Source organism: Mchenga conophoros, linkage group LG17 (genome assembly GCF_057382185.1).
Source record: "Mchenga conophoros isolate Kocher_MC1m ecotype Shallow Benthic linkage group LG17, M_conophoros_male_GT1.1, whole genome shotgun sequence".
Lineage (NCBI taxonomy): Eukaryota > Metazoa > Chordata > Actinopteri > Cichliformes > Cichlidae > Mchenga > Mchenga conophoros.
Window position 1 is genome coordinate 8,260,682 of NC_140542.1, and position 12,426 is coordinate 8,273,107.

Below are 12,426 nucleotides of genomic sequence, written 5' to 3' on the forward strand. Positions count from 1 at the left end.
TACCAGGTTCATCATCTTATGATTGGCATGATAGCGCGGTGGTTGCTTTTTCTTTTTTCTTTTCTTTTTTTTTACACAGACACGCAATAAAAGACAACTCAGGCTAACTGATATTGTAGCTGCATGATCTAAAATATTTTATAATAGTTTATCCATAAGTTGTGACTGCTCGTGACAACAGAGGGAAAGTAAATTTCCTTTTAGGAGTTGTAAATGTCTAGAGAAATTTATCGCAATCCTTCCATTACTTGTTGAGATCTTTCACAGTTGACCAAAGCTGTGGACTGACTCACTTTTCCATCCACGGTGTCATGCTGCTATAGTGGCAGACTTTATGGTTTTATTTACACTCTCCACACCATGCTGGTCAACACACTCACCGACGTCCCTAAAAGCTCCACTCATCCCTGGATGTTTTCTAGAGGCAAACAGCTGCTTTTCACACCAACAATCTGGTGTGGCCAATTGTGTCAAACAGATGTTCAGCAGAAGAGAAAATCTCCTAAGACTTGGGAAACAAATACAATTTTCTGCCTTGATCTGAAGTAAAGTCCTGTGCAAAAACCGTGAGCCACCCCTCATTTCTTTATGGGCAAAAACCTGGCCATATCTTGCATGGTCTGCAGTATGTCTTTAAAAAATTAGGAAACTAAAGTGAAGTGAAGTGGAAGACAGAAGAAGAAGCGGTAGGCATTAAGAAAATCTATCTACAGCGCATGAATAGTTTGTCAAAGTCAAGTCCTTAAGAAAGGGGAAAAATCCACCAAACACCTGAGATAGAACCCAACAGATGCAGCAAGGCCCTCCTATTGATTCATCTACTGTTTGCCAAAGACTCTTCAGAATTGGACTCACTTACAGGGTGGCTGTCAACAAGCCATTCTTAGTGAAGGGGAGAAAAGGGCTGAGGTATGCCATCACAAAAGAACTAGAAATCATGGCAACAGGTCTTATGGAGTAATGAATCTTAAATTTTACATTTTGGTTCAAATCACCATCACTGTGTACAGGGGAGGTCAGGATTACTTCTATGAATCACCACCTTACCATAGTGGTGGCATTTGTGTAACAATGTGATCCCAGGTGCTATGTAATTGACTTTCCCCCCCTCGTAGTCTTCCAAGGAGAATTGGTCCTATGTAAGAGTCCAGGCTTTGCTCCACTCTGGCGTAAGGCCTGGGGAGGGAGCACAAGGCAGAGGACCTGATGAATAGTCCTTAGAGGCAACGTGTTTGATCAGGATACATGACAGGCTCAGCATGTCAAAACATGTAGTCAGGGTGCACTGGGAACATCTAGCCTTGGCTCCAGTTCATGAGATTTTCAGCTTCTACCTCCAGCAGACCTTTCTAAGCATTCCAAAGGAGGTTTGGGACACCAAGTCTGAATGGGCCGTCTTCCACACCTTGATTGCTTAGGTGGCTGTGCACAGCTATGGTTAAAGGTTGGTTGGTGCCTGCCATGGTTGTAATCCCCAAACCAGATGATGGAAACTGGAGGTGGACGGAACCATCAAGCTGACAGGTACTACGTACAGCTCTGGCAGTAGCTGAAACAAAAACTCAGGTGTTTGAGGAGTTGGATGAGGCCTCGAAGTGATTCTGTCAAATGGTCAGGTGACTTGGAAGGTGAAAGCAGTGCTCTATTCACACTGTGTACAGTGGGAGTGGTCTCCTGTTGACTTCAGCTGAGGATACAGATGGACGATAGAAGGAATACTTCAAGGATCTTCTCAATCCCATTGATTACCTTCTGTAGAGAAAGCAACAGGAAAGAGGGAGATGACTTGCCCCATCACTGGGAGGGAGGTCACGAAAGCAGTTAAACAATTCCTTGGTGGCAGGGTCTCTGGAGTGGATGAGTGTGGCGGAGGTGTGGTCCCTGGCTCAGCTGTTAGGGAGGGGTGGTGTAGTGAGCTCAAGGGGCAGTGTCAGGGAGGTTGGAGGGACTGGTGCACAGAATTAACTAACGAGGTTTCTCCCTTATAATATAGCGAAGCTGGAGTCCAGAGAGAGGTGTGTGTGCTGGAGTCCAGCTAAAAAGCAGAAGGATTCAGGTGCTGAACCTGAAGAACCAAAAACAGTGTTGTGATCAAATAAAACTGACAAATAAACACAGGACGCTGTGTTGGATTGTGGTCCTTTCCACAATGAGATTCACCCTCAGTTCTTTCAGGCTTTTGTGGGTTTGTCACATGGAGATCTGGAATGGTGCCTCTGGTATGGTAGAATAGGGTGGTGGTTCTTTATATTAGGGAACTAGAGGGTGTCCTCCTCCAGGGAGGGAAGAGATCCAGCCCCAGATAAGCAGCAGATAAAAAAATGGATGGATGCTTGGTTGGTTGAATGAATCAGAGGTGTTGGGGATCAGATTTTGATCCACCATGGAATACCACCTGGAAAGGGTCTGATTGGCAACAGCTTCATTTGTAACCATGACATTGATCCCAAACCCACTGCTAGTGTAGAAAAAGCATACTTGGATAGAAAAACACACAGTGGAACACTATCAGCCATGGATTGGCATCCCCAGAGCTCAGATCAGTGCATTATTGAAGGAATGTGGGATCAGCCTGATAAAGAACAACTCAAAAAGGCGCCCGATATCCAAAGAAGAGATTTATAATGTCATTTAAAATAAAATAAAAAAAGGAAAACTATTCCTGAGGACTAACTAAATAAATTTCAATATTTTGTGGGACAGGTTGCACTGAAGAATAAGGGTTGCCATACCAATTATTGACTCCTAAGTTTGTTAGAATTGTACAGATGATGTTTCGCCTTATTTCCATGGATGGTTGCCCATTTCCATGAATCCCTGCAACCATTCCTCATTTCCTACAAAAGTATAAAGAAAAGATGTGTGGCTGAAAACCTTTACACAGTAATGTACATTTGGATCACATTAATGATTAATATTAAATTGTTGAAAATATATACTTTTAGAGAAAACTATAAAAGAGCAAAATTACTGCTTTACTCTGATCAGGCTTTATCTGTTATAAACCACGGCGTCTTTTCTCATAGCCTGAGCACGGGGTGGTCAGACTGTAACATAATATTGCAGTTTACAGTAACATTGTGGTGCTGACCACTGATTGCAGCCGAATATTTCCAAAAGATGTTTGAAGCTTGAAAAAAAAAAGTTCCATTCCTTTATACCACCAAGAACATCTGTGAAGGTTTTTAGAGAAGAGCAGTGTCATCAGAAAGACAAATAAAGGTTATAGCGGCAGAGTAAAGAAGGACAACAATCTGAAATCTGAAAAACTAAAAGACGTGGGATTCTTTTATGGGTTGAGACTCAAACAAATAAACTGCCACAATACACAAGCAAAGCTGTCATTTAAGTTTATAGACAGATTATTTTTCTGCTACACATTGGATTGACTAAAGAAACTGAAAATATATTTAGCTTTCAAGACACTGAGCACCATCTTAACTCAAGTGTAGAACCTTGGATGAGAGATAATACAGCTTGGATAATATACAGTGATTCTGTGCTGGATCTGACAGAGTGAGCATGACAAGACGGCCGTGAAGCTGTCAGGGACAGGAACGTACTTTCACACTTCTCCGGTGATAGAGAACAGTAGCAGAGATAAGAAGACTGAGCTCTTGTCATGATAAATGTCAGAAGTTGTCTCTTGATAACGACGCGGAGCAGACACCAAAGACAGCCCAGTCTCCCCAGTCTCTCTCTGTTTGTGCGTGTGTGTTTGGGGGGTGCTATCTATGGGTATCCTATCATTTTGGCCATTTGTCCTTAATTCATCCAATCAGACCAAAGACAGTTTTTTTTCTTCATTCATGATTGTGCTTTTTTTCTGTGTGAATATTGTGAAAGTATGTCTAAACACATGTATTAACCACAAAGCGCTGATCTGTTGTGACACTGTGTTCTACTTACATGACAGCAAAACTTTTTGTTTTTACATTCAGTTCAATTTCATTATGTTTATCGTATCTTTAAGGCAGCTTGTGTGTTCACTCTCCTCAATATGTATATATCCAATAGTATTTCAGTCAATATCTCAACTGTTTCAGTCAGGTTAATGTCTGATAAGAACTTATCTATGTTCCAGAGAAAGTATCAGGAGATACTAAAGGCTTATATTTACACCAACCAGTTCACAGATACTGTCCTTTTATTGTAGCGTAATTAATAGTTTATAGTTCATAATGATTGTCCCCAGCTTGATTGCACAGATGCATCACTTCTGTGGATGTTTTCATCATTTCAAGCTTAAAACCAGCTTAATGACTGTCTGGTAACAATGAAGCTCTTAGCTTAGCTTAGCATAAAGACTCAGGAGAGAAGAGGGGACAGTCAACCTGGCTCAGCCCAAAGATTAAAGGGTCTTCTGTTTGATCGTTCTATAAACTAAAGTATATACCAAGCAGTTTAGCATTTCCCAAGTGCGCTTTTTCCCAGCCAAAGAAGTTGAATTATTTATTTGTTTCCACTGCAAAATGACCCTTTTAATTTACTCTTGATTATCTCATAAAAGAGCATCTAATTAGTGTATAAATGGATTTTCCACCCTGACAACAATTAACTTGCGCTTTATGGAACACAAGGTTTTGCTTATCGAACATGATTAAAGCTGCAATATGCCCACAACTTTGACAAGACTGTGCTGCGGATATAATGAAGCACCATAAGAGGTCCTCCTCAGCAGTAAAATAAACTGTAAAGGAATGCTTGTGACAATATTGTGATTCTTTGAAACGTAAAGCTGCAGCGTCTTGGCACTGCAACTCTGACAGGGAGCATCCAGCCTAATTTATACCCCGAGAAAGGCTTCTGTCCAAGGGCATAAATTTAGCTGCGGTGTGCACTGAAAAAAAAAAAAGGGGGAAGGCCCATAAACAGGCTGGGACAGAGAGAGCCAGAGAGAGCCAGAGACACGGAGAGAGGAAACAATGGGCAGCCATCAGGAGGAGAGCCCCAACAGCTGCAAAGCTCCGAATCCCAACACACGCTCGCGTGCATGCGCAAATGTGCGTGCACGTACACACATATATGCACATTCAATCCTTTTATTTTCCTCACTGTGTCGCACACACACACACTTACACATTCACTTTTCTTCCTGGTACGCTCTCTGGCCAGGCCTCCTGAAAAGAGGCCAGCTAAGCAGATGTTCTGCTACTGCCTTCACAATAGGCACAAGTAACTGGTGGAGGCAGAACAGAAAAAGGTCAACAAACGTTCTCCATTCCTCCTGCACCGTCGAGTCAGCGCGCTGAGCAACCCATAACACGTGCTTTATTTTGGGTTCCTTTGAATCTGCTTTAATTCATTGTGTGAAGCAGTGTGGTGGGATAAGGCTCTACATATCTGCAGTGTCATCAAATTGAGTGAAGAAAAAAAAACAATAGTGTGCTTGTCTTTTTTCTGCCCTACTTTCTGGGAAGACTAAATGCTGTCATTTCCTTAACCAGTTGGATGCTGTAGATTTAGAAAATGCTACGGAAACAGCAGGTGCTGTTCATATTTAAGACAGATTTGGTGCTAGAGTAAGTATTTATAACTGTATGGTGGAAATGGCCTTAATTAAATGGCAGTGCCTATGTTTCTGATTATGTCAGAAAATGCAATGCAGTGTATGTTTTTTCACTGTTTGTGAAGACAGGCAGAGCGTTATAGCCCTGTTCATTCCAGACGGTCCCCTATGAGCAAGCACTTGGCAACAGTGGTAAGGAAAAACTCCCTTTTAACAGGAAGAAACCTCAGGAAAACAACACACTGTGGATGAGAGCCAGAGCTTAATAATAACTAATGGTTAAGTGGAGAGCGGGGTATAAACACAAGAAGACAGAGACAAGAAGACACGTATCATATCAGGCATCACTTATTATTATATGGTCATATTATTAGAGGGAGTGCATAGGGGTGGGCAGTGTGACATCCAGACCAGTAGGCAAACCGTTGAGATCCAGTATGATCTATTTATATAATGTTTTCTAGTTAAATCTTTTAAAAGGCTATATCTTCTTAGTCTAATTTGTAAGTTCACAAGTTTTATATTCAATGCACGGGTCACTAGAGGTGAAACAGTAACCAATATTATAGTAATTCATTACTAAATTGAAACAAATCTTTAAAAGTACTGCTAAAACTTTGATATTTCCATCCCTTTTTCTTCGCAGTAAAATCTACTTTTTAAACATTAGCTCATGCCAAATAATGCCGGCTACTTTTCACTATTTTCTGACTCAGTTCAGATCAAATGATGACCCAAATAATCATTAATTAAGTTACTGAGTAACAGATAACCATCTTCTGCATTCCAGTCTCACACTGCTGTGCCTACGGGCAGCCACTGCTGCTGGTACAAAGGAATCAAAAGCACATTTCGAAGAATGCGAGACATTTTAAATATGAAAATTGCACTAATTTGTCACAAAGAAGAGATAGCTCATGCCCTGAAGTGAGCCCACTGAATAACTCCTGCCCTTCTTTAAAGTTCAGAGGTCTGCATCCTTTGCTGTGCTTCTAGCTTCTTATCCCTAACCCCCCCTCATCTGTCTCCTGCTTTCTCTTTAGCTCTCTTTCAAACACAAACACACAATATGCAGCCTGCAGGTTTTGACCTGTAAATAACTGCCCAGACAGGGTCTAGTCAGTCAGTCGGGGAGGCAGGCCGAGGCGTCAGGGCCTACGCGGCTCCTGCAGGGCCATAACAGATGCTTATCATGTTTTAGTGAGGGTAGTGGAGGTGGGTGGAGGGGTGCGTGAAAGTGTGGACGCTGGGGCCCTGCTGATGAATGGCTCTGACAATAAATGCCCTCAATCATGGGTAGACTTTAGAAAACAGAGGTGCAGTGATGCCAAGAGGCTTACAATGGATTCAGATCCAGTCAGTGTGTGTATGCAGGAGGGGGTATGTGCATGTCTTAAAGGGAGGGGTATATACAGAGCGCTTGTGCACTTATACACCCACTGCAGCTTTTCAGCAGCTCATCCTCTTGCACATTCCAAGTAGAGGCAACAGCAAACAAACGGCTTAAGGTTGAAGTCAAGTATGTTTCATTCCTTTCACTGCTGTTTCGGCTGCTTTTAAGACACGGGTTGTCCCGCGAGCAGGGACAGGGGTTAGATGCGAGGTCAAAGAGGAGAGGATTACAGAAGATACACTTCAGATAAAAGTGTCAGTCCAGTAATCGGCAGTGATTCATCATCAGGCAGGCCAGGCTATTTACGTTGGTATCATTTTGAGGATAAAAAAAGGGATTGTGTGTGTAAAAGTAAAGATAAAGCAATGAAAAGACAAATTCCCCATTACACACGCGATCCTGCTCATTTTTAAAGAGTAACACTGTGTAGCTACCTCATCGCCATCTTCTTAAGCTTAGTGTTTTTCTCTTTTCCCTCTCTCTTCGCAGAGTGTCAAGCACATTTTTCCCATGAGATGAAAGTTGTTGTTTTCCCTGCTGTTTGCTGAAATGCCTTCACAACTACCAGCGAAGGCGGTAATTTGAAGTCCTGGCTCACTGCTCTCCAACTGAATTTAATTCACATTTTGGGGACAAATATGTGTTGAATTTTAGCAGAGAGGCAGGAGCTCCCGAGAGCTGCGCTTCACACCCCATCACCCGCGCCGTGGCTCTGCACGTAAAGCTTAAAACGCTACAATTATACGCATGTATCACCAAAACGGAGAAGTTCTGTGATGTGTGGAGCCATACTCGTGTTTAGATGCAAAGCACATTTGCAGCTTCATCCCAAGGAGTTTGTTTGTTTCACTACATTTAGTTTATGGCAACTCTGACCAAGATTTACAGTTTGTCTGGTTTTTTTAAATTATTGTACTGCATTTTTATCAATGAACATACAGGACTGCATCAGTAATATGTCAATGGTATACATTTGTATAAAACCATTGTTTTTCCACATAAATGCATTTCCTCACAAGAAAACCTGTAACTGAAACACTGTAAAATCATTTACATGTCATTTAAATCTGTATATTTGTCTGAAAATAGCAAAGGTGAAATATCAAATGTAGATAAATTTCCTCATTCGGTAAAAATAAATGTGAACCACAAGAATGCAATGCCGCCTGAAGGCCCAAAGATCACCAGAGTCCAGTACTGATTTTCTGGCCTTGTCTGTTGCACACAGGATACAAACAATTATAATCTAAAGAACATTATTCTTTGTAGAAACAGTTTTTTGCAGATTGTTGAGCCTCCACTCATCTTTACTTCTGAGAAACTGCCTCTATGAGATGCTCTTTTTATACCCAGTCACTGAACTGTGGACTGTTAATCTAAATAGCTGCAATATGCTCCTCCATTTGTTTCTTTTTAACACCTCTTACTCTCCAGCCTTTGCTACCCCGTCCCAACTTCCCCGTTCGTTGCTGCCATTAACCCTCCTGTTATGTTGCTGGTCAGATTGACCCAGAACAGAAGAGATGTCACATGTCATCTGCATCACTACAGAAAACAAAACAAAAAAAAATCAAAATTATAAAAGAAAATTGTAAAATAATCAATGCCAGTGTTTCTGACACTTTTGGATGAGTAAATTTGCCCCGGGTCAAATTAACCCAGGAGCATAATTGGTGTCCCTGGAAACCAACATAACAGGAGGGTTAAATTGAAAATGACACAATTTTTTCTTAAAGTAGTCTCAGTGCAAATATCCAATGTGTTTTCTATGTTCTACTACTATGTTCTGGAATTTTGCCCAGACTGTCTTGCAATTTGAAAACATAAATCTTTTGTTAATCAAAAACAATTTTCTTTTCTTGCTAAATCCCTTCCCCCAATTTTCTAAAGTAGACGTTGAAAAGACAGGATTTCTTTCTGTTTTTCTATTACTTACTTAAACTCTGAGTTTGAATGTAAGCTCTAAAACTTAATAAAGTATAGTTAAAAGTCCAAAATGTATGCCCTGCTTCACATTATCCAAAGCCATGCAGTGGGACCGGATTGGAGTGTTTGCCGGTGTGGTTGCGAGTGTGTTTCAGAGATAACACAGACAGATAGATAGCTTCACACCTCTGGGCAATTTAGACTCACCAGTGAACCCCTCTTGTGTGTATTTGGATTGGATACTCCATCTGGATAAAACAAAAAACACGCACACACACAAAACCCCACAAAAAAGCATCCATATAACATTCTTCGGATAAATCACGTTCAAGGTAAGCCTCGTCTACTTGAACTTAAAGCTAAGAAAAATGCTTCAAATACTTGAGATGCAAACATGAGGAAAGGGTGAGGTGAGGCGCTAGAGAGAAAGGAAGAGCCAAAGCGTGTGCGTGCGTGTGTGCGTGTGGCAGCAAGCGAGGGGAGGGAGAGAGAGAGAGGTGGTGCAGTTGAGCGAAGTGAGCCTGGAGTGAGTGGGTCGACAGAGCCGAGGTGACAGTGGAGAATGGAGAGGAGCCCGTCCACCCGGCGAGCTTTGACCGCGGCGAGCAAAGGAGAACCCACTCGATCCTTTCCTTTTGGAGCAACTGCGCAAAAAGAAACCGGGAGGAATTAACTAGTGGGGGACGGGGGAGGGGTGGGGGGGCAAAGGAAAGGAATGGCTGATCCTCTGCGGAGGACTTTACTAGCGAAACTCCGGGGGAAGAAATCCAGGAAAGGAGCGACGGTCGGCGGTGGATACGGCTCTTCTGCTGCTGCCGCTGCGGTGAATGGGGGCCGAGAAGGTAAAGAAAAAGTTTTGCAAACGCAGCGAGACTCCGATGAGGCTCGCTCCATAGTCTTGTTCGCAGATCTGGATTGCATGCCAGAGAGAATGAGTACGTACGAGAATTATATTGACGGCGCTGTGGTGCAGACAGACGGGGATATAGCAGTAGCGCAGAGTCGCTCAGCGCAGTTGGCCGGCTCACGTCCCCGAGAGCGAAGCCGCGGGGGCAGGGTTCGGGTTAATGAGGAGCTCCTGGGGGTCCCACTTCAAAGAGACTTGCCGTTTGGGGGGGATGCTTTTTGGGAGGGTGATAGGAGAAAACCGGGGCACAGGTCCGCTGACAGAGTCACCGCGGGTGTTCCACTCCCTGAACCGCATGTGCAGAGAAAACACTGCATTTCGGTCGGAGATTCAATCGGGTTTGGGGACAGTTCAAATCCAGTTTTAAGCAGAACGCAGGTACAGGCGCATGTAGGGGATGGGAGACCATCAGAGGACCAGTTTAAAGGAGCTGATGGTGAGGTTAGAGAGCCCAAAGACAGAGAGTGCTCCCGGCACATGGTAGGGACTGTTTTGGCCGTGCGTGAAAGCAATGCCAACTGGAGTTTTGACAGCAGACCGACTTTGGAGACAAACGCACGAAATTACGCACGCGTGTGCCCAAACCGCATGTTAAAGAACACCGAAGAAAACTCTGTAATCAGAAATATTGAGAGCTACGATCCTGACTATGCCGGGGACGTTAAAGGTGGTCTACTGAGTCCCACTTTTTTCCCCACTGAGTTAGAAATATGCGACGTGAACATGGCATCCCTGTGCGCCACAGAGCCCTCACTCACATACCCTTTAGACAGCGAAGATGACGATTACTACGATAATGAAATTCTGCCCTTCTACGAAACAATCAGACCAATGACTGACGGTGAGAGAGCAGAGACTGTAGAGTTCACCCAGCCTGGTCAGGATAAAGGACAGGCTGGTGATAGTAACAGTGCCCAGGAAACAGACAGGCTTAGGAACCAGCTGAAAGAGGCTTATTACCTTCTTATCAATGCTATGAATGATATCAACATGGATGTCCAGCAGATCGGTGGTGTAACTGAGCAGCAGGCTACCTCATCGTGTAGCAGCCCGTCCAGGGACAGCCTGTGCTCCAGGTTGTCTTTGAAAAACAGGGACAGTGACTCCTGGTCGTCAGGAGAGGACCAAAGCCCTCAGCAGGTGTCAGACACCGACTCACTGCTGCTTTGTCTCACTGGGATTGTAGAGGTAGGACTTAAAGGCAGGCTGAAGAGTAAGAGCATGGCAAACTTGTCTTTCACCAAAAAACCTACTTTGTCACGCTCTACAAGTGATGGAGAGATTAGGTACCAGGACGCCTTCTCAGAGAGTGTTCAGGCTTGTGGAACGCAAAGTGCTGAAATCTGTGATGATCAAGAAGCTGAACCAGCTGAAGGAGGCACAGGAGCGGGTGAGCTGTCTGAATCTCGGGTTTTCTGCAGTGCCGTCAGCAATGAGGAGCTGCTGCAAGATGATGGCGTTGAAGAAGAACGGGACGGGAAGCTGAATGAGAGCAGTGGCTCCATCAACAGCATCACAAGTTCCTCAGACAGCAACACCGAGACGGCAACACATCAGGGTCACGACAACAAGCAGGAGCTGACTGAACTCCAGACACAGGTGGCCAACTCGGCCAACAAAGGTCATGGTGTCACTGTCAACAAGATGCAAGAGTGGATGCACAAAGGCCGCATGCTGTCTTCTGAAATGAAGCAGCGCATTGAAGGCTCATCTTTGCCCCGCGGTGGAGACAAGAGCCATGACCGGTCCTGTCCTCAGGTTAACCCAGGAGGCTGTAAACCGGGGACCCAGACATCCAGCCGAGCGGGTAAATCTGTCAAGGCCAAGTCACAACAGCAGCAGCAGCAGCCAGGTAGGACGGCTACACGGCATGGCCTCAACTCCCGTGGATCCTCTAAAACAGACAACTCTCACCTTCCTTCCTCCCTTCTGATAATTATCATCCTCCTCCACTCATAGTATACTCCTTCTGGTGGCGGTCCATCCCGCACTCCTCCTCTTCTGGATGCAAAGCAAAGGGACGAGACACCTCAGACCTCTTGCTTTCCTTTTTATTTTTTAAGACTCTAATCGGTGGCGGGCTTCTATCCTTCACACTAATTTAGGTGCATTTTAACACCAGATTAATAGCACATCAGGCCGTAGGTCGGATTACTCACAGCGTAGTTCAGTAACAACTAACTCACTCCTGGTAGAGCATTGTTAGTGGTGTTGGTGGTGGGATTTGTGCGTGTGTGTGTGTGTGTGTCTATTGACTGGAATGACATTTGATTATCTGATTATGAACATATCAAATGATTTTCTGATTGTGCTTAGATGACAGAGAAAACATCTGTATCATAAAACAACCGTTACCGAGTGACACGTGTTGTCATCATCCCTCATGCAATCAAATGCCAGATTAATCAGAAAGTCTCTGTGTGGTAAGCTTTTATTGGCATTTAGCAGCACAGGATGTGCTCTATGGATCAAAAACATGCCCATGCCTTTTAATTTCTCCTCTATTTTTTGCCTCCTGTGGTAGTTTCCTATGTTGCGGCGCATGTGTTCCAGCATGCCTGCCTGTGAAATGTGCGTGTGTGTGTCTCTGACAGTGTTTACCATAGTAAGACGATGATGTGCCATGTGTGCAGGGTGGTGTTGACTGTCAGTGTGCCGGACTGCTAGAAATAGTGTGTGATCCGTGAGGCC

General features: G+C 43.9%; 1 protein-coding gene across 1 annotated transcript in view; it reads left to right on the forward strand.

Annotated features, from left to right (window-relative positions):
• Window positions 1-9,542: 9,542 nt before the first annotated feature.
• syde2 (synapse defective 1, Rho GTPase, homolog 2 (C. elegans)) overlaps window positions 9,543-12,426 on the forward strand; it is a 48,138-nt gene continuing 45,254 nt past the window's right edge. The window contains exon 1 of the mRNA XM_085251227.1: window positions 9,543-11,587. Within this exon, the coding sequence (XP_085107353.1) occupies window positions 9,544-11,587 (2,044 nt within the window). The 5' untranslated portion in view covers window position 9,543. The remainder of the gene's footprint in view (window positions 11,588-12,426) is intronic.